This window comes from Elephas maximus, chromosome 3, assembly GCF_024166365.1.
Source record: "Elephas maximus indicus isolate mEleMax1 chromosome 3, mEleMax1 primary haplotype, whole genome shotgun sequence".
NCBI classification, from domain to species: domain Eukaryota; kingdom Metazoa; phylum Chordata; class Mammalia; order Proboscidea; family Elephantidae; genus Elephas; species Elephas maximus.
In genome coordinates, this window is record NC_064821.1 from 96,219,361 (window position 1) to 96,242,850 (window position 23,490).

Below are 23,490 nucleotides of genomic sequence, written 5' to 3' on the forward strand. Positions count from 1 at the left end.
CTGGCTACCATTACTGAACATTTTCATGAGAGATTCCATAGAAGAATCCTGATCAAAAAGGGGAAAATGTAGAACAGAATTACAAATTCTCATGGACTTAAGACTTCCTGGGGTCATGAAGGTTGACTGTTGAAACTCTTGCCCTAAGATAATCTTCAAAACTTAAGCCCAAAATAACCCCTGAAGTCTTCTTAACACCAAGCAATATTTTAACTAGTAAAGAATTGTGCTCCTTTAAGATCTATCTATATGGGATCATATTGATAACAGCAACTTGTAAGATTAGATACGAACCTTAGGGAGCAGTGAATTTATGTTAATGGGGGAGGGGTAACTCAGAAAAGGAGGGTGAGAATGGTTACACAACTCGAAGAATGTAAAACTGTTGAATTGGTGTATGTTTTATTGTGTATAGTCTTGACAGCAACAGCAAAGTAAATAAAATTATATAAAAATAAAAATAAAAAAATTCACGTATATTTTATGACTTGAGAATTTTTTTATTTGCAGAGTAATTGATGCTTAATGCTAAAACTGTTTCTGCATAAGATGTCAATAGTGTATTTATTGTCCTGCCCATGTTGTATGCTAGGCAAAGGTATAAGACTGAGAAAACCATAATGGAGTATTATGTTGCAGTGCAGCTCCATAATTCCTGGGCTATGGGTATTAAAAATTTTTGTTTCCTTTCTATACAGGTGATTCTACCTGTGGGCAGAGGGCTATCTATCACAGTTTGGGACTGACTGGAATTCCTATAATCAATGTCAACAATAACTGTTCCACTGGTTCTACTGCTTTGTTCGTTGGCCGGCAGCTGGTTCAGGGAGGTGAGGAGTGCTTATTTGTTTAGTGTATTTAAATAAATGTAGGGTCATTGTCCCCTTTTAATCATTTTTCCACATAGTCATCGGACGGATTTCTTTATAATATATTTCTTGTCTTAGTTAACTAGTGCTGCCTTAACAGAATAACCAGAGGTGGGTAGCGCTGACGAACAGAAATTAATTTTCTCACAGTTCTAGTAGTAGAATGTCCAGGTCGGGTCCTGGGCCACGTCGATTCCTTCTGTGAGCCTCTCTCCTTGTTTCTGGCTTCTGCAGGCGATCCTTGGCATTCCTTTGCTTGTAGACAAGCCATCCATGCTGTCCGTCTTCTCACTGTGTGTGTCTCTGTGTCTATTCTCGTCTTTTTATAACTTAGAAATGATTACGTTTAGGATCCACCCTAAACTGCTATGACCTCATTAACACAATAAAAGAAAACCCTATTTCCAAATAGGATCACATTCATAGGTACAAAGGCCAGGAGTTCAGCACATTTTTTGGCAGGACCCAATTCAGTCCATCTTTTTAAGAAATCACAGGTTTATTGAGATACAATTCACATACCATAAGATTCACCCCTTTAAAATGTACAGTTCATTGGTTTTTAGTATAGTCAGAGAGTTGTGTAACCGTTACCACATCCAATTTTAGAACATTTTCATCATCCCCAAAAGAAACCCCATACCTATTAGCAGTCACTGTCCATTCTCCCTTCCTTCTAGCCCCTGTCAACTACTAATCTACTTTCTGACTCTAGGAATTTACTTATTCTGAACAATATAAGTGGAATCATACAATTTTGTATCTGGCTTCTTTCTCTTAACATAATGTTTTCAAAGGTCATCCATGTTGTACCATGTATCAGTACTTTATTCCTTTTTATGCCCAAATAATATTTCATTGTATGGATATACCACATTTTATCTGTTTTTCAGTTGATGAACATTTGGGTTATTTCCACTTTTTGGCTGTTATGAATAATGCTGCTATGAACATTTGTGTACAATTTCTTTTGTGGCCATATGTTTTCAGTTCTTTTGGGTATATATCATATTTTCAAATATTCCAGGATTTTTTTTAGGCCCTCTATTCTGTTCCACTGATTTTGGTGTTTGTCTTTCAGTATATATGTATATGTGTGAATATGTGTACATAACAATTTTCTCTTGAAATAGAATTCTAGTATATATACTTTTTGTAACCTGCTTTTCTCACTTTACTACTGAACATTTCCCATGTTATTAAGCCTTCTTTTATGCCATCATTAACATTTTTCAGTTAAATTTATTATTATTTTTAGAATAGGTAATACATTTATATAGCTCAAGGAACCTTGGTGGCACAGTGGTTAAACTCTTAGCTGTTAACTGGAAGGTTGGCGGCTTAAACCACCAGTTGTTCTGTGGGAAAAAGTCTGCTTCCATAAAGATTTATAGCCTTATTATGCTGAGTGAAATTAGTTGCAAAAGGACAAATATTGTATGAGACTGCTATTATAAGAATGCAAGAAATAGTTTAAACACAGAAGAAAATATTCTTTGGTGGTTATGAGGATGGGGAGGGAGGGAAGGAGGGAGAGGGGTATTGACTAATTAGATAGTAGACAAGAACTATTTTAGATGAAGGGAAAGACAACACAGAATACAGTAGAAGTCGGCACAACTGGACTAAACCAAAAGCAAGTAAGTGTCCTGAATAAGCCGAATGCTTCAAAGGCCAGCGTAGCAGGGGTGGGGGTCTGGGGACCGTGGTTTCAAGGGACATCTAGGTCAATTGGCATGATAAAATCTATTAAGGTAACATTCTGCATTCCACTTCGGTGAATGGTGTCTGGGGTCTTAAATGGTAGCAAGTGGCCATCTAAGATGCATCAATTGGTCTCAACCCACCTGGAGCAAAGGAGAATGAAGAACACCAAAGACACAAGGTAACTATGAGCGCAAGAGATAGAAAGGGCCACATGAACCAGTGACTACATCATCCTGAGACCGGACGAACTAGATGGTGCCCGGCTACAACCGATGACTGCCCTGACAGGGAACACAACAAAGAATCCCTGAGAGAGCAGGAGAACAGTAGGATGCAGACCTTAAATTCTCTTAAAAAGACCAGACTTAATGGTCTGACTGAGACTAGAAGGACCCTGGAGGTCATGGTCCCCAGACCTTCCATTAGCCCAAGACAGGAACCATTCCCAAATTCCCAAAGCCAACTCTTCAGACAGCGATTGGACTGGACTATAAGATAGAAAATGATACTGGTGAGGAGTGAGCTTCTTGGGTCAAGTAGACACATGAGACTATGTGGGAAGGTCCTATCTGGAGGGGAGATGAGAAGGCACAGGGGGACAGAGTCCGGCTGGCTGAATGGACACTGGGAATACAGAGTGGAGAGAAAGAGTGTGCTGTCTTATTACGGGGAGAGCCGTATATAAATTTTTGTATGGGAGACTGACTTGATATATGAACTTTCACTTAAACACAATAAAGAATGATCTCTTTAAAAAAAAAAAGATTTACAGCCTTGGAAACCGTGATTGGTGGTTCTATTCTGTCCTGTAGGATTGCTATGAGTTGGAATAGACTTGGCAGTAATGGGTTTGGGTTTTGTTTTTCACATAGTTCGAAAATACAAAAGATGGGTGATTGTTGATTACTATTCCATTACCCAGTGTTCTCATTATTGGCGCTTTATAATGTCTTGCTGTTTAATAATGCCAGTGTCTCCTGTCATCTTTTTTTTTTTTTTTTAAGAAAAATGTTGTCAATTCCATTATATTTTTCTTTCAATTGAACTTTAATATCATCTTACAGGCGCCCCTTCTTTCCAAAAACATTCTATTGAGATTTTGATCCTGATCCTTTTCATTTTGTTTTAATTAACATTTTAAAATTCAGAATTAGGTGTTTGTTTCTCACTGAAACGTATTTCTGTATTAATAAAAAATTTAACATATTGAGAATCAAAAGAATTAAACACCTTGATTTTTCTTATCTAGAAGCATATCAATTTTTTTCTCTACTATTTTTTACTTATTAAAAATTTTGTAGGATTATATGTTTTTAATTTCATATAAATTATCATACTTGTTTAAATTCAAGTATTTAATGACATTTTATTTGGGGTATCTAGAAATTTGATTTTTTAAAAAAGCTTTCTTTTAAGGTGTGGCAGATTGTGTCTTCACTCTTGGGTTTGAGAAGATGGAGAAGGGAGCAGCTGGAATGAAAGTAAGTGTCTCTGTGTCTATTCTAGTCTTTTTATAACTCAGAAATGGTTAGGTGAGAACCAGGACTGTTGCTTTTAACTTCCCAGTGCAAAGGGCAAAGTAGGCATTTTATCCCCAGGTATTTAGAATGACAGATGCCAAGCTTTTATGAGTGTGTATATGCATGTGCACAAGTGTTTGAAAACATATACAGATTTTTATAGCTACTTCTTAACATTTTCATGGCCTACGCTATGGGAGTGCTTGTCTTAAAAATGTTATTTTCCTTGTTGTAAAAGCCCTAGAAAATTGAAGAATAAAGAAAGAAATAGAGAAGAAGTAATCACCTGTAATGACAATCATCATTAATGATTTACTAATTTAACAAAAAAATAGTTGAGATTATGCTGTACATATAATTTGATATCCCTCATTTGTCATTTAACATTATAATTTTAGTATTATTTCATGTTAAAAATAACTTGTAAGTAAATTTTCGATGACTGCATTACAGTTTATCACATGGCTGTATTGTAGTTTACTTAATGTTGCTCCTGTTTTGGGTGTTTAGATTATTCTTATCATTGTAAATTATACAGTGATGAACACGGAGCCCTGGTGACACAGTAGTTAAAAGCTAGGCTGCTAAAAAGGTCAGAAGTTCGAAACCACCAGTCACTCCTTGGAAACCCTATGGGGTAGGTCTACTCTTTACTATAGGATCGCTATGAGTCGAGTTTGACTTGATGGCAACAGGTTTTTGGTTTTTATGATAAACATAATTTCAATAGTATTTTTTTCATAACTTTTATTATTTTCTTAGGATAGATTCCAAAGTGGTATTATTCAGTAAATTATATGAGCTTTTTCTTTTAAAGAATGATGGTTTTATTACTTTGAAAAAAGGATATATGCTGGTTATGAAGAAACTCCAGCAGTATGGGAATGTATAAAGAAGAAAAAAGAAGTCTCCCAATATCCCACTATTCTCCCAATATTCCACTATCGTTAGGATCTAGTGAGCAGTATGTTACGCATTTCTATATGTGTACTTCTAGATGAAAGGATAGAAATAATTTTAGATAAAAGGATCATATTTTATATACTATTTTCAACAAAGGTGTTCGATTTAATTTTTCTCAAATTTAACCAAAGAAAAAGAAACTGTAATGCAACTGAGGAACTGCTGAACATCATAAAAATTTTTCTTTACCACTAAAAGTATTTCCAAAAATACGCCTTTACAGCTAGGAGAAAAACAGGAAAAATTTGAGGTTGAAGTAATTTTTTAAAACTACATTTCAACTTTAGACAGTTTTTATTAACTACTCTGAAGAGGAAATTAGCACATTTTAACATCCTTCTACTCCCTCCCCAACTCCTATTTTTGTTAGTTATTTGTTTTTACATTAACAAAGTTTATAGCATGTATATTCTTTTATAACCATAATTCCCCCAATTAATTAATTTTTATCCATATTTAAATGGCTTAATTTTTCACTACTGTTTTTAAATATTTTTTCATTATAAGTTATTAATTTTCGTTCTCTTTTGTTTGGTTGGATTTTAGCATTTAGTAGTAGTAGTAAAATTTTTGTTAGTATTATAAACAATTCATTAATTATTTCTAGGATAGAAGTGGAATTGCTGAGTCAAAGATATGTTGGCAATTAGTTGATATGCTGTGTTAGTTGACATCTAATCGATTCTGACTCATGGCAACCCTATGGGTGCAGAGTAGAACTTGCTCCATAGGGTTTTCAAGGCTGTGACCTTTCGGAAGCAGATCGCCAGCCCTGTCTTCCCATGTGCCCCTCGGTGGGTTTGAACTGCCAACCTTTTGGCTGGTAGTTGAGCGCTTAACCATTTATACCAAAACACTTTTAATGATTTGTTTTATCAGAAAGATTATGGTATTTTGTGTTTTCACCAGAAGTGTATGAGAGTACCTGTTTTATTGTTTTACTCCATACCCTTCTCAACAGTGTCCATTATTCTTTTTGAATCTTTGACAGTTTGTTAGGAGAAGTAATATGCCATTGCTTTTTTAATTTGTACTTCTTTGATTAATATTGAGGCTGAGGCCTTTTCTGTTTGTTTCTAAACTTGTTATCACCATTGCCATAGGATTATGGAGCTAAACTCTGGAAACTTTTTACTTGATCGAGACAGTGTTCTCCAAAATTCAGAAGAGTAAAAACAAATAAATAACTTCTCTTTCATTTAACCATAAACTAGAAGATCTTAATCACGTTTGTATGTTTTAGAAAATAAGTAGGTCTAGGTTATTATAGAAATAATTGGTAATTTTTTGGTTTCTTTTTTTCTTTTACAACTTTATTGAGATGAATTTCACACACCGTAAAAATTCACCTGTATTTAGTGTATACTTTATTGTTTTTTAGCATATTCACAGAGTTGTGAAAGCATCACCACAATGCTCATACATACAGGGTTTCTTTTGGGAAGGTTTTTAACTACCAGTTCAATTTCTTTAGTAAATATTACTATTTAGGTTATGTATTCTTTTCTTGAGAGCTTTGATAGTTGTGGCCTTCAAAAAATTTGTCCGTTTTATCTAAATTGTTAAATTTCTTGGCAAAAAGTTCATATTATTCCCTTAGTATCCCTTTAAAGTAGGATCTGTAGCCATGTCCTTTTTCTTCTTCTGAAGGTAATTTTTGCCTTCTCTCTTTTTTCCATGACTAAAGGTTTGTTGAAAGGTTTATTAGTTTTATTAATCTTCTCAAAAGACCACCTTTTTTTTCATTGATTTCTCTCTATTATATTTCATTGCTTTTTGCTCTGATCTTTAACATTTCTTTTCTTCTACTTTGGATTTAATTTGCTCTTCTAGTTTCCTAAGTTGGAAGCTTAGGTCACTGATTTTAAACCTTTATTCTTTTCTAATATGGGCATTTAATGGTATAGATTTCTTTCTAAATATGGCTTAAACAGAATACCACAAATTTTGTTATGCTGTGTCTTTGTTTTCATTTAATTCAAATTATTTTGTAATTTTAGTTGTGATTTCTTTTTTGACCCATGAGTTAGAAGTGTATTGCTTAGTTTCCAAGTGTTGAGGCATTTTCCAGATATCTTTGTTACTTATTTCTATTTTAATTCTTGTGATCAGAGACTGTACTTTGTTATGATGTGAATACTTTTTAATTTGTTGAGATTTGATTTTTGGCTCAGGATATGGTTTCATTTTGGTGAATAGGCCATGTGTACTTCAAAAGAATATGTACTCTATTTTATTGGGTGGACTGTTCTATAAGTGCTAATTCAGTCCAGTTTGTTGATAATGTTGGTTACGTCCTTGATATCTTTACTCATTTTCTACTCGTTCTGTGAATTATTGAGAGGGTGGTATTGAGATCTCCCATTATATTGGGGATTTGCCTATTTATTCTTTCAGTTCTATCAGTTTTTGTTTCACGTATTTTGGAGCTCTAATATTAGGTATATAAACATTTAGGATTATTATGTCCTCTTGATAAATTAACTCCTTCATTATGAAATAACCATCTTTATCCCTTATAATATTCTTTGATCTTGTATTTAGTTTGTCTGATGGCAACATAGTAACTCCAGCTTTTTCTTTTTTATTAGAATTAGAATAGTATATCTTTTTTCATCCTTTGACCTATTCTGGTTGTTTTATTTGAATTGGGTTTTTGTAGGCTGCGTATAGTTGGGTCTTGTTTTTAGCACTGTAATAGTCTCTGCCTTTTAATTTAGGGGTTTATACCCTTCATGTAATGGTTATTGATACAGTTGGGTTTAAATTAGTGGTTTGCTGGAACTGGTGTGTACTGGCTTATACCAGCTTGCAAATCCAAATATGCACATGTTGTTCCACCTTTGCTTTCAGGGACATCGTATTAATAGATTCAAATTGGCCATGGTGGGAGTATTTACATCACAAAAATTGGCAAATGCTACTAATCAGGGCTTTTCCTCCCACAAAATGTTATTAAACATTTAACAGGACACTACTTTCTTTTTCTTTTTTTATTTATTGTGCGTTAGGTGAAAGTTAACAGCTCAAGTTAATTTCTCATACAAAAAATTTGTACATGTATTATTATGTGACCCTGGTAGCAATTCCTGTAATGTGACATCACATTCCTCCTTTCCACCCTGGGTTTCCCATGTCCCTTCAACTAGCTGCTGTCCCTTTCTGCCTTCTCATCCTGCCTCCAGATAGGAACTGCCCATTTAGTCTCATGTATCTACTTGAACAAGAAGCACATTCTTCATGAGTATTATTTTATGTTTAGGTTTTAGTTCTCAGTTAACAGAGAGCTCGGGATCCGTGTCTTCGGGGGTTCTTCTAGTCTCAGTCGACCATTAAGTCTGATCTTTTTATGTGAATTTGAGTTCTGCACCACACTTTACTCATGCTCTGCAAGGAGCTGTCTGTTGTGTTCCCTGTCAGGGTGGTCATTGGTGGTAGCCGAGCACCATCTAGTTCTTCCAGTCTCAGGCTGAATGGAGTCGCTGGTTTATGTGGCCCTTTTGTCTCTTGGGTTAATATTTTCCTTGTGTCTTTGGTGTTCTTCATTCTCCTTTGCTCCAGGTGGGTTGGGACCAATTGATGTATCTTAGATGGTCGGCACAAGCTTTTAAGACCCCAGACGCCACTAAGTATGCTACTTTCTGAGTATCACTTTGTCCTAATCGTAATTTGCTTCTTTTCTCAAACACCCAAACTTATTTCTGCCTTAAAGCCTTTGTTCTTATTGTGCCCTCTGCCTAGAATATTCTTCTTCCAAGGTTATCCAGGGGGCTTGCTCCCTTACCTCTCATATCCTTAATCAAATATCACTTTATCAGTGAGACCTCCCCTGACTACTGTTTACAAAATGATGCTTCCAATCTTCAGTCTCTGTCCCCTTACTTAGATTTATTCTTCTTTATAGCATTATTTTCATTACTGATGTTGATGCTGATGTAGATCAAAATGAAGATCAAAGACTACAGGCTTCAGGATAGATTACACCTCAACATAAAGAAAACAAAAATCCCCACAACTGGACCAATAAGCAACATCATGATAAATGGAGAAAAGATTGAAGTTGTCACAGGCTTCATTTTACTTGGATTCACAATCAGTGCTCATGGAAGCAGCAGTCAAGCAATCAAACAACGTATTGCATTGGGCAAATCTACTGCAAAAGACCTCTTTGAAGTGTTAAAAAGCAAAGACGTCACCTTGAGGACTAAGTGTACCTGACCCAAGCCGTGGTATTTTCAATTACCTCATATGCCTGTGACAGCTGGACACTAAATAAGGAAGAATGAAGAACTGATGCCTTTGAATTATGGTGTTGGTGAAGAATATCGAATATACATACTGTGGACTGCCAGAGGAACAAACAAATCTGTCTTGGAAGAAGTACAGCCAGAATGTTCCTTAAAAGCGAGGATGATGAGACTTTGTCTCATGTACTTTGGACATGTTATCAGGAGTGACCAGTCCCTGGAGAAGGACATCATGCTTGATAAAATAGAGGGTCAGTGAAAAAGAGGAAGATTGTCAATGAGATGGATTGACACAATAGCTGCAACAATGGGTTCAAACACATGAACGATTGTGAGGATGGCACAGGACTGGGCAGTGTTTCATTCTGTTGTACATAGGGTCGCTATGAGTCAAAACCAACTCAATGGCGCCTAACAACAACAACATAGTATTATTATTTATATTTTTGTTCCCATTACCCTTTCTCTTGTCTCCCAGTGTCAATGCCAGATGAGCAGGGACTTTATCTATTTTGTTCACTGTTCTGCCTTGGATAGTTTACTGGCACATACTGGATGTTCAGTAACTATTTCCTGAAAGAATTAATACCTCTTTGGTCACTTGATTCTTTTTTCCTTCTCTCCATATTTCCCTGCAAAGCATTTACTGACTTTATTCATGTTGGCCATATTTTCCTTTTTTAATACTTATTTATTTTTATTATTGTACTTTAGATGAAGGTTTACAGGACAAACTAGCTTCTCGTTAAACAATTAGTACACATACTATTTTGTGACATTGGTTACCAGCCCTGCGACATGTTAACGCTCTCCCCTTCTCGACCTTGGGTTCCCTGCTACCAGGTTTCCTGTCCCCTCCTGCCTTCCAGTTCTTGCCCCTGGCCTGGTGTGCCCTCTTAGTCTCATTTTGTTTTATGAGCCTGTCTAATCTTTGGCTGAAGGGTGAACCTCCGGAGTGACTTCATTACAGAGCTAAAAGAGTTACTGGAGGTCATACTCTGGGCTTCCCTAGTCTCTGTCAGGCCAGTAAGTCTGGTCTTTTTTGTGAGTTAAAATTTTGTTCTACATTTTTCTCTAGCTTTGTCCAGGGCCCTCTATTGTGATCCCTGTCAGAGCAGTCCGTGGTGGTAGCCAGGCACCATCTAGTTATGCTGGACTCAGTCAGGTAGAGGCTGTGGTAGTTGTGGTCCATTAGTCCTTTGGACTAATCTTTCTCTTGTGTCTTTGATTTTCTTCATTCTCCCTTGCTCCAGACGAGGTGAGACCAGTGGAGTATCTTAGATGGCCATTCACAAGCTTTTAAGACCCCAGACGCTACTCACCAAAGTAGAATGTAGAACATTTTCTTTATAAACTGTTGTGCAGGTTGAGCTAGATGTTCCCAGAGACCATGGTCCCCAGAGCCCTCAGCCCAGTCATTTGGTCCCTCAGTGAGGTTGGATGTGTCTAGGTAGCGTCCATGATCTTGGCTTGTACAAGTTGTGCTGGCTTCCCCAGTATTGTGTACTGTCTTACCCTTCACCAAACTTAAACCGCTTATCTATCGTCTATCCAGTGTTTTTCCATCCCATCCCTCCCCTCCTTGTAACCATCAAAGATTGTTTCTTTCTGTGTGTAAACCTTTTCATGAGTTTTCATAGTAATTAATGGTCTCACACAATATTTGTCCTTTTGCAATTGACTTATTTCACTCTGCATAATGCCCTCTAGATTCATCCATGCTTTGCAGTTTCATCATTGTTTCTTATCATTGAGTAGTACTCCGTTGTGTGTACATACCATAGTTTGTTTATCCATTCATCTGTTAATGGGCATCTGGGTTGTTTCCATCTTTTTGCTATTGTGAACAATGCTGCAGTGAACATGGGTGTCCATATGTCTATTTGTGTGATGGCTCTTGTTTCTCTAGGATATATTCCTGGGAGGGGGGATTGCTGGATTATATGGTATTTCTATTTCTAGCTTTCTAAGGAAGCGCCATATCATTTTCCAAAATGGTTATACCATTCACATTGGCCATTTTTGATTTACTCTGCTTTTAGTATAAACAAATGCCTTAGTAACACTGCAGTAGTTGAAAGAGACAGTTATCTTGTCAGCTACTTTTTAAATTTTGTTTTTTCTCCTTTTTTAGTTTTCAGATAGGACCAATCCAATTGATAAACATCTTGAGGTCATGATCGATAAATATGGAATGTCTGCACACCCAGTGACTTCTCAGATGTTTGGAAATGCTGGAAAAGAGCACATGGAAAAATATGGTATGATAGAAAACCTTTAAGGCTCGTTATACATGAGATGAAAACAATATGTATTTATTAAAGAACTGTGGTAGGAGCCACAATATGTAAAATGTAAAATGGTTTTTTAATTAAGTTGAAGAAAGTCCCTGTAGAATTTATTTGGAGAGTTAAAATAATTATGTATAAGACATCATATGGGAAGTACCTAGAATGCTCCATAATAAAAAATTGGTAGAAGTAATATAAATCTTTAATCCTTTAATCATGGAGTGTAAATTGAGAATCATCACTTCTGAATATGATAATCAAACTTAAAGCTTGCTCTTGGGAGTACGTTTATACTGCCAAATTTCATTCTTAGTGCTTGAATTCATTAGGAGTCTGTTATTATCTGCTATTCTACAGTGTTTTATGTGGTTAAAACTCTATAGTTGATTGTTATACAGTTGGTAAAGATTCCAGCTATTTGACTGACGGGCAATGATTTGGCCTGTTTTAGACATTTAACTCAAGCATGGGATAGTGCAGGTAGAGTCTTTTCTGTTGTATTATCCTCAACCAGTGCCTTGTTGTATATTGTGAGATAATAAAGACAAAATCACCTTTGAAAGTTTGGCATTCCTATTCTTTGCAGGAGAAAAAAAATCCCAGGTTTAATAGCCAGGGTCAAGTAATCTGAAAGGAAAGAAACCTTAGAGGAAGAATGATGAGGTGGCATGGAGGAGCACTGCTGATTTTTGTCTGTGGGAGTTTTCTTTCTTATAGACATTTATTACCATTTTTTTTCAAGTCCATTCCAGTCTGGCTTCCTTTCTTTTTCAAGGCTACCAATAACCGCCATGTTGCCATATTCAGTCCTAATTTAATAGACTTTCAGCCTTATTAGCCCCGAATGACCACTTGTCTTGAAACATTCCCCTTTCTTGGCTTCTGTGACACTTTATTCTCCTGGATTTTCTCTCACCTCTTTGGCTATTTCTTCTGCTTTTCAATTAAATAATTCCTTAAAAAATTACCTAGCTCTCATAATATTCCAAGTATTATTCTAGGCCCTGGAATATAGCAATGTATCAGTTAGCTATTGCTGTGTAACAAACCATCCCAAAACTCAGGGATTTTAAATAGCATTTATTTTTATAGTTCACAGGTTTGTGGGTTGGCTGGGTATTGACTGACCTAAACTGGGTTCAGCTTTTTGCTCGGTTTCCTCATATGACTACAGATGGGTTGGATGCTCTGTTCCAGTCTAGCTTGGCTGGGTCAGCTCTGCTCCCTGTGTTTCTCATCCACTTCCTGGTACCAGAGGCCAGCCCTGTCATGTCCTTCTCATGGTAATGACAGAGCACAAGACAGTAATCTGAAACATGCAAGGGCTTGTGAGATTTAGGCTTAGAACACACAGACTGTCACTTCTGCCTCATTCTGTTGACCAAAGCAAATCACATGGCGAAATTCAGAGTCAAGGGTGTGGGAAATATACTCTACTCCTTTTATGTGAGGAAAGTGTAAAGTCAGACATATAAGAGGGAAAAAAGAATTAGGGCCATTAATGCATTCAGTCACAAGCACTAAACAAGCAGATGAGATGTGAGGTTTTTGCTCAAATTTCTAGCAGAGAAGAGACAGTAATGTATGAAATAAAATAATTTCAGTTATAAGTCCTGTGAAGGAACTAAAACAAGTAATATGATTACAGTGGGGGGGGATGGTATTAGGATGGTCAGTGATGGCCTCTCAAAGGAAGTGACTTTTGAGCTGAATAATGAAGAGTCAGCCATGTAGGAGAAGTCCTCTAGGGGAATAGCGAGGCAGAAAGAACAACAAAGGCCCTGACTGAGGAATGAGCTCTGTAGGCTAACGAATGGCCAGACCGGTTGGATTTTAGGCAGTGAGAGAGAAAATGGGTAGAAGGATGATGTCAGATGAATAGCTCATGTTCAGCTTTGTAGATTATAGTAAGGACTTTAAATTTTGTTCTAAGTACAATAAGTTTTAAGCAGAGGACTGACAGATGACTTTGGGTAATTTGGTCCTGAGATCCTTCCCCTTATACTTTCTCCCTAGGTGAGCTTGTCCATTCCCTTAGCTTTAATTACCACCACTGTGCTGGTCACTCCCAGGCTTGAATCTCTAGTCCACACCTCTTTTCTGTGCTCTACATGTATATATACAATTGGCTTCTTGGCATTTCTGTTTGCATATCTAACAGGCGTCTTAAACATGTTCCAAAGCAAGCTCTTAATTCTGTTCTCGCATTGTCTCAAACTTACTCCCAACTCAGTAAGTGGTACTTCCGTCCACTCAGATGCTCAAAGCAGAAAAATGAGTCATCTTTGCCCTTTCTCCCTCCCTTTTCCAACTCCATTCACTCACTATGTCCTATCACTTCTACCTCCAAACTATGTTTTTTCCTTTCAAATTCCTTCCATTACCACATCTCTCACCCTAGACCGAAGTTTTTCAAACTGGGTAAAACCTGATGCAAATTGTGAAACAAGTTAATGAGTTGAGTCCAGCTTTTTTTTTTTTAATCTAAAATTTGTTGTTGTTCTATTGTATAACTCAAATATAGAGAAAATGCACAAAACATAATGTATAGCTTAGTGAATTCTCACAAAACTGATAGCTGTGGAGCCACCATGCAGCTCAGAAATAGAATGTTACAAACACCCCAAAATCCTCTCTGTAACAGGTTTTAGTTTTTTATGTATCAAATCATACTGTGTACAAATGATGACAGCTTTATTTCTTCCTTTCCAATCCTTAGGCATTTTATTTTATTTTTTGTTTCATTTCTTAAATTGTCTTTGTTATTAGGTGCCACCGAGTCGGATCTGACTCATAGCGACTGTATGTATAGTGGAGTGAAACACTGCCTGGTCCCGTACCGGCCTCACAATCATTGCTATATTTGAACCCATTGTTGCAGCCACTGTGTCATTCCATCTTGTTGAGGGTTTTTCTCTTTTTCGCTGACACTCTACTTTACCAAGCATGATGTCCTTCTGCAGGAATTGGTTCCTCCTGATAATATGTCCAAAGTATATGAGATGAAGTCTCCTCATCCTTGCTTCTAAGTGTGTTCTGGCTGTACTTCTTTCAAGACAGATTTGTTCATTCTTCTGGCAGTCCATGATATATACAATATTCTTTGCCAGCACCATAATTGAAAGGCATTGATTCTTCTTTGGTCTTCCTTATTCATTGTCCAGCTTTCACCTGCATATGAGGCAATTGAAAATACCATGGCTTGGGTCAGGTGCACCTTAGTCCTCAAGGTGACATCTTTGCTTTTTAACACTTTAAAGAGATTTTTTGCAGCATATTTGCCCAGTGAAATACAGTGTTTGGTTTCTTGACTGCTCCCTCTATGGGCATTGATCGTGGGTCCAAGTAAGATGAAATCCTTGACAACGCCAGTATTTTTTCCATTTTTCATGATGTTGCTTATTGGTCCAGTTGTGAGTTTCTATTTTCTTTATGTTGAGGTGTAATCTATACATAAGGCTGTAGTCTTTGATTTCATCAGCAAGTGCTTCAGGTCTTCTTAGTTTTCAGCAAGCAAGGTTATGTCATCTGCATATCAAAGGTTGTTAATGAGTCTTCCTCCCATCCTGATGTTGCGTTCTTTATACAGTCCATCTTCTTGAATTATTTGCTCAGCCTAAAGGTTGAATAAGTGTGGTCAAAGGATAGAACCCTGACGCACACGTTTCTTGCTTTTAAGCCATGAAGTGCCACCTTGCTTTATTCAAACGACTGCCTCTTGGTGTTTGTACAGGTTCCTCATGAGCATGTGTAAGTGTTCTGGAATTTCCATTCTTTGCATTGTTATCCATAATTTGTTAAGATCCACATAGTTGAATGCCTTTGCATAGTCAATAATTAACATAGATAAACATTGTTCTAGTACTCTCTGCTTTCAGTCAAGATCCAGCTAACAGCATCAGTGATAGCCCTCGTTCCATGTCCTGTTTTGAATCCGGCTTGAATTTCTGGCAGCTCCATGTGGATGTACTGCTGCAACGGTTTTTGAATTATCTTCAGCGAAATTTTACTTGCGTGGTATTAATGATACTGTTCAATAATTTCTGTGTTTGGTTGGATCACCTTTCTTTGGAATAGGCACAAATACAGATCTCTTCCAGTTAGTTGACCAGGTAGCTGTTTTCCAGATTTCTTAGCATAGACAAGTGAGTGCTTCCGGCGTTGCATCCACTTGTTGAAGCATCTCAGTTGGTATTCTGTCATTCCTGGAGCCTTGTTTTTTGCCAGTGCCTTCAGTGCACCTTGAACTTCCCCCTTCAGAACCATTAGTTCTTGATCATATACTACCTCCTGAAACGGTTGATCATTGACCACTTCTTTTTGGTACAGTGACTGTGTATTACTTCCATCTTCTTTTGATGTTCCTTGCATCATTCACTATTTTACCCATAGAATCCTTTGGTATTGCAACTCAAGACGAGTTTTTCCATCAGTTCATTCAGCTTGAGAAATGCTGAGCATCCTTTTCCCTTTTGGCTTTCTAACTCCAGGTCTTGCACATGTCATTAGAATACTTTGTTTACTCAAGCTGCCCTTTGAAATCTTCTGTTCAGCTCTTTTACTTCATCATTTCTTCCATTTGCTTTAGCTACTCTGTGTTCAAGCGCAAGTTTGAGAGTCTCTTCTGACATCCATTTTGATCTTTTCTTTCTTTCCTGTCTTTTAAATTGTCTAGGTCCTCCAATATGATGTTATTTAGAGGAGATGATACTAGACATGTTGTCTTGTTCCTAATTTCAAAGAAAAACTTTTAGAGTATCACTACTAAATATGTTTGCTGATACTCTTTATGAGATTTATGAAGTTCCCTTTTATCCCTGTTTTGTTAAGAGTTTTGTAATGAATGAACGTTGATTGTTACTAAAGCTTTTTCTGCAACAGTTGAGATGATCATATTTTTTTCCCTCTTTTGTGCTGTTAATGTGGGGAGTGTATCAATTTTTTGAATGTTAAACCAACCTAGTATTATTGGAATAAACCCAACTTGGTCATATATAACTGTATTTAGTTTGTAAGTATTAAAGACTTTTTTTGCATCCGTGTTGATGGATGAGATTGGCCTGTAATTTTCCTTTGTCATAATGTCCTTCTTCCTTGTCAGGTTTAGGTATCGACATTATGTTGTTCTCATAAAAGGAGTTGGGGAGACTTTTGTTTCCTCTCTATTCTCTGGAAGAGTTTGTGTTAGATTGATAACACTTATTCCTTATGTATTTGAAAAATTCCCTAGTAAGGCTATTTGGATCTGAAGTTTTCTTTATGGCAAATTTTAATTACAAGTTTTATTTCTTTATTAATTATGGGACTGTTGAGATTTTCTGTTGTGTTGGTTTTAGGATGTTATATTTTTCTAGGTATTTGACTGTTTTATCTAAACTTTCCAATTTTATTTAAACTTTCCAATGAAGTTATTTATAATATCTTTTTACCATTTTTAGATACTGAGTTTTTAAAGAATAACCTTTTTATTTTGAAACAATTTTAGATCTATAGAAAAGTTGCAAAGATTAAAATAGATAATTTCCATACACCCCTCACACAGTTTCCCCCATTGTTAACGTTGGAACATTTATCAAAACTAAGAAACCAGCACTGATACATTATTATTAACTAAAACAGATTTTATTTGAATTTCACCAGTTTTTCCATTAATGTTCCCTTTCTGTTCTGGAACCCAGTCCCAGGTACCGCATTACATGTAGTTATCATGTCTCCCCAGTCTCTACTCCTCTATGACAGTTTCTTAGCCTTTCCTTGTTTTTTCATGACCTTGAAATTCTCGAAGAGTATTCTTGAAGAGAATGTCCCTCAGGCTGGGTTTGTCTCATATTTTTCTAGTGATTAGACTGGGGTTTTGGAAAGAATATCACAGAGGTAAAGCACCCTTCTCATCACGTCATATCAGGAGTGCATCATGTCCACATGACACCACAGGTGAAGCAAACCTTCATCACTTGGCTAAAGTAGTGTTTGCCAGGTTTCTCCGTGATAGAGTTACTATTTTTCCCTTACTCTAATAAAGAAAAAAAAAAAATTTTTTTTTTTTTTTTTATTCTTTGGCAGTAAGTCACTAAGTTCAGCCAACAATCAAGGAATTGTGGGGAAGAGATTAAACTCCACCTTCTTAGGCTCCTTTAATATTCCCTTTTTTTATTCCTCGTAATTAGTTGTTTGTGCCTTCCCTCTTTTCCCAGGGATTTATCAGTTTTATTAGTTTTTCAAAGAACCTATTGTTGGCTTGCTTGATCTCTCCTTTTATGTCTTCTTCCCCCTCCCCCATCTTATTAACTTTGTGCTTATCTTTTTGTTTCCTCCCTTCTACTTTTACTTTTCTAACTTCTTGAGATGAGTGGCTAACACTGTGATTTTCAGCCTTTCTTGTATTTAAGACTGTGTATTTCCCTTTTAGCATGACTTGAGCTAAAAATGTTCAATTCTACCTTTGTGTCTTTTAGAAGTGTTTCAAAGTTTTCCTCATGTATAGATTTTTCATTTTTTAGAAAAGTTTATTCCTAAATATATTCAGTCTTCCTTGCTGCTATTTTTCTCTGTTATATCTTTTAATTGGTTATTGTTTGTGTATATGAAAGCTATTGATTCTGTATATTAATTTTATGACCTGATATCTCACTGCATTATCGTTTGGTTCATTTTATGAAATAGGAATTTCCAGATATGCTACTACATTATGTTATCTGCAAAAAGAGATAGTTTTACTAATTATAATGCTTCGAATCATTCCATCTAATTGCTTTGGCTAATATAATATTCAGTGGTAGTGGAGATAGCAGACATCCTTGTTCTGCTCCTGATCTTAATGTTTCCCATTAAGTAAGATGCTGGCTTCAGGACAAATCCACTGTGTCGAGTTGATTCTGACTCATAGCGACCCTACAGAACAGAGTAGAACTGCCCCATAGAGTTTCTAAAGCTGTAAATCTTTACAGAAGCAGGCTGCCACATCTTTCTCCTGCGGAGGTCTTGGTGGGTTTGAACCACCAGCCTTCCGGTTAGGAGTCGAGTGTTTTAACCACTGCACCACCAGGGCTCCCTTCAGGACAAAGATATATCTATTTTACTGTGTTAAGAAAGTTTCCATTAGTTCCTATTTTCTTGAGTGTTTTCATTTTAATCAGGAAGTGAGCATTACGTTTTGTCAAAGACTTTCCCAGCATCTGTGGAGATGATCACACTGCCCCACTTAGCTCTGCTAATACTGAGTATTTTATTAGTGGATTCCTTAATGTTGAATAAACTTTGTATTCCTGGAATAAATGCCACTTGGTCATGATTTTTTAATGTGGAACTAGGTTCTGTTGCTATTATTTTGTTTAGTACTTTTAAATTGGTATTTATAAGTGACAGTAGCTTGTAATTTTCCTTTTTTTGTTCTGTCTTTATCAAGTTTAGGTGTTAATTTTATACTGCTTCATAAAAATAATTAGGATGTTTTTCTTCATTCCTAACGCTTTGGAGCAATTTCTGAAGCATTAGTACTACCTGATCTTTCTAGGTTTAGTAGAATTCCCCTGTGTAACCATATGGGCCTGGCTCTTTTATTGTGGGATAGTTGCTTGATAATATTCTCTATTTCTCTTACGTTTAAACTGTTTGTCTGCTGGGTTCAGTAATTCATTGCAATGGCCACATAGAACTCAAAGACTATACTCACAATCATGGTGTTTATTAGGGAAGTAACAGTTATAATTCAGGCTCAGGAACACTCAAGGTACAGTTCTTCCATCAGGGCAGCCCCTTCCCAGCCGTGCTTGCAGGCACACCTCTCCCTGGCCCTTAGGCTCTGCCCAAAGGCACTCAGGTTTTTCTCTTTGTGGGCCGAGAAGCTCACCATATTTTCTGCTGCTGCTGGGTCTCTGTTGCTGGGTCTCTCCTGCTGCTGCTTCTCACCATCTTCAGGGTTACTGCTTGTTCTCTCTCTCTCTTGGTCTCTTGCTTCCAGGGGCTTCTCAGCACAGGGATCCCAGGTCCAAAGGACTCCTTCTCCCTTCCTGGCTGTTATTCCTTGGTGGTGGTAGCATCCTCCTCTCTGCTCTGGAATTGGCTCCCTTTAAGGCAAAACTGACCAATCCCTTTGGCAGGCCACAATTACCTTACTCACACAGTCCCACCCAATCACCTGGGTGGGAGTTACAAGATCCTGGCTAGAAAGGTCACACACAAAAGTAGTTAATCGCACCACAACTTGGCATAATGTTTTCAAGGTTCATCCATGTTGTAGCACGTATCAGTACCTCATTCCTTTTTATTGCTAAATAATATTCCATAAAATTCTTTTCATTTTTATTGATGAGTATTTAGTGCTATTTTTCATGATTACTGCTTTAAATGTATCATGTTGAATCTAATATGGAGTGTTTTCACTAACTTTTTTTTTTCAGAAGTTCTGTAATTTCTGTTTGTATTTCCCCATTTACGCAAGAGTTGTGGATTTTTTTTTTTTTTAATTTCCAGATGGACTTTTAATTTTTATGAATGGTTTCTAGTTTTATTGTATTATGATTTGAGTGTTTGTAGATTTGGAGTGGTTCACAAGATTCCTAGTTTGATGGTGCCCTTTTCTGTCAGTGTAGTTAAAGTCTCGTTTCTGTAGTAGATTTTTAAATTTTTTTGAAAGATAGGGTGTGATTTTTTAACTCTTTTTTTGTCTTGCCAGACCCCCAAGTTTTCCCTGTTTCTTTCTTTTTCCCTTCACTATCCAGTTTCCAAAGGATGCTTCTCCCTTCCTTTTCCCCTTTTTCTCTCCTAGAAGCTATGCTTTTCAAAGGTTGCCATCTCAGATCTCCTATAGTTATTGATCCCCTCTTTGTAGTCATACTTTATGTATAGGAATATTTTTAAAACATTTTCATATATGGGCAAGGGTTCTCTCTCTTCCTAGTGGTAGTTTTAGAGCAGTCTTAGGTCAACTGGCGGAAACCCTGGTAGTGTAGTGGTTAAGTGCTACGGCTGCTAACCAAAGGGTTGGCAGTTTGAATCCACCAGGTGCTCCTTGGAAACTCTATGGGACAGTTCTACCCTGTCCTATTGGGTTGTTATGAGTCGGAATCGACTCGATGGCACTGGGTTTGGTTTGGGTTTTTTTGCTTAGGTCAACTACTAACTGTCCCCTTCTTTCTGCTAATCAGTTTTTCTTCAGACTGTCCTTGCTTCCCCAAAAGCTTGCAGGGGACCAGGAGTAATTGCTGGCTAGGGTTTTGTGATTCCCACCCCCCCTTATTAACTTACAGATAATTTGAAGTTTTGGCATTTTCTGATTTCTGCATTTGCTGAGGGTATGGTTTTGTGCAGTTTTTTTTATTTTTCTGTGTTGTTTTTGAGGATGTGTGAGTTGCAGATTTAGGCAGTCTCCATTGTCCTCTGCTATCCAGAAGCCCTGTGACTGATGTGATTTTCAGTGTGTATCTTTTCTCAAGTTTTACTTAGAATAGTTAGATCTTTTTCTAGTCTAGATTTTAATTGAAATGCTATTATTTATTCAATAGATTTTTAAATGGAGTTGTAGAATTTTAAGTTATCATTTGAAATTGCTTACGAATGTGCATTAGAAATGAATACATAAGAATGTTGATAGAATCAGCAGATTTTTGTGGCTTCAAAATTTGATTTAAGGAGATTGAAGTCTTAATAAAATTTATGCTAGCCATATCTTTTTTTTTTTTTAGCCATATCCTTTTAACAGCCCAAACAAACCCACTGCTGTCAAGTCTATTCCGACTCATAGCGATCTTATAGGAGAGAGTAGAACTGCCCTCTAGAGTTTCCAAGGAGCTCCTGGTAGAGTCAAACTGCCGACCTTTTGGTTCGCAGCCATAGCTCTTAACTACTACGCCGCCAGGGTTTAACAGCCAGAAATCTTAATTGGCAGTTCAGAGTCAGCAGTCAATAAGCCCTTTATCGGTGCCTAGTCTTAATCTGTTAAGTAACTAGCAGAATATTTTTTGAGGGGATACTATTTTTATGGATTAATTGGATCCCATGGTAAGAAAGAAGGAAGAAAAGACACCAACATTTATTGAATATCTGTTATGCTAGGTGTTTTTATTTAGTTTAGCAGCCTCAATCCATGCTTGGGTTGCTAGTAAATATTCTTATAGGTGATAATACAGTATTTGCACTTCCTGTTACAAGGAACTTGCCACCTACTGAGTCCACTCATTCCGTTTTCGAATGATTCTAGTTGTTGCTGTGTTCTTTTTCATGTTGAACTCAAATATATTTCCCTATAGTTTCTACCCATTGTCTTCTGTCTTTTGAGACTCACAGAACAAGCTTCTTTTGCCTTATAGCGCTTCACATATCTGAAGCCAGCCTGACTCAGTGCTTAATTTCCCCTTTAACTATTTCTCATTAGACCTGTTTCATGATCTATCACTATATTAATTGCTGTACTGTGATCATAGGTAACCTTCTCTGGTAGTCACATCACACTGTAACTACATTGAGCTTATAATAGAACAGTATCTCAAAATCTTTCTTACAGTTGTTGCTACTTTTCCTAGGTTGTTTTGGGGATCCAAGAATAGAAATGGGCATTTAATTAATTGTACTGATTCATCCCACGGGTACACCTTACTGAATCTTATTTGATCCAGCATTATAGTAGTCACTCCCACTTCAGGTTTGGTGAGAGTGCCTTCAATTTTCTAATCCAGTTATTGGTAGAAATATTAACCAGAACATGGCTGAGGTTAGAAGCTTAGAACTAGAGACCTTTCTCTCTTTCTCTACGTTGATGCATGAAGCAGTGCCTCTTGTTTCCCAGTGAGTGTTCCATGGGACATTAATCTCATAGTTTGTTCTGGAAGTGAGTCAGATAAGTTGGGGAATGCTTTGTAGTTTTTGGAGAGTCATAGCGCACATGATGTAGTAAAGGCTCTGAATGTCTTGCAGTAAAGAAACCTGTTTAACTCAGTATTATCTAAACGTATTTGACAGAAGAACCCTCATTTTTTGAGTAGTATCAAACAAGCAGACAAAGAAACAAAAGCCCATACTAGACACTATTTCCTTATCTTGTCCAAAAGACTGTTCTGATATCCAGATACTATGTTTGCTTTGATCTAAGAGTCAATCCAATCAAAAAAGATGTTACTCTGACTAGGCTTATTCTTACTGGAACCGTTTTTAGCCTCCTGTTGATCACTACTCTTATTGTTATAAGTGTAGAATTTATCTTCTTCCTTTTCATGCGAATTGGGATAAGATTTGCTCAGTTATATGTCTATCACTCTGCTCTGAAGATCCTCCTCATTGACAGAGAAGATAGAGATAAAACAGAAATGTGAACTTTCTATTTACTGTGCCACCATTGGAAACCCTGGTGGCATAGTGGTTAAGAGCTATGGCTGCTAACTAAAAGGTCGCAGTTCAAATCCCCCAGGTGCTCCTTGGAAGCCCTATGGGGCAGTTCTGCTCTGTCCCATAGGGTCGCTAGGAGTTGGAATGGACTCAATGGCAGTGGGTTTGGTTTTTTTTTTTGGTGCCACCATTGACATAACATTATCAGCTCCAAGCAGTGGATTTTTTCCCTTTCTTGGCCTTCTAATTCCAAATGAGAATTCAAAGCCTTTTTAATGGTTTTTGTCTTTTTTTTTTTTTAATTTTTATTGAGCTTCAAGTGAACGTTTACAAATCAAGTCAGTCTGTCACATATAAGTTTATATACACCTTACTCCATACTCCCACTTTCTCTCCCCCTAATGAGTCAGCCCATCCAGTCTCTCCTTTCGTGACAATTTTGCTAGCTTCCAACCCTCTCTACCCTCCCATCCCCCCTCCAGACAGGAGATGCCAACAGTCTCAAGTGTCCACCTGATACAAATAGCTCACTCTTCATCAGCATCTCTCTCCTACCCACTGTCCACTCCCTTCC

At 37.0% G+C, this 23,490-nt stretch overlaps 1 protein-coding gene across 1 annotated transcript in view; it reads left to right on the forward strand.

The window, feature by feature from the left end:
• SCP2 (sterol carrier protein 2) overlaps nucleotides 1-23,490 on the forward strand; it is a 159,946-nt gene that overhangs the window by 35,144 nt on the left and 101,312 nt on the right. Inside the window, exons 4-6 of the mRNA XM_049879258.1 lie at nucleotides 699-830; nucleotides 3,993-4,057; nucleotides 11,441-11,567. Of these exons, the coding sequence (XP_049735215.1) occupies nucleotides 699-830; nucleotides 3,993-4,057; nucleotides 11,441-11,567 (324 nt within the window). The remainder of the gene's footprint in view (nucleotides 1-698; nucleotides 831-3,992; nucleotides 4,058-11,440; nucleotides 11,568-23,490) is intronic.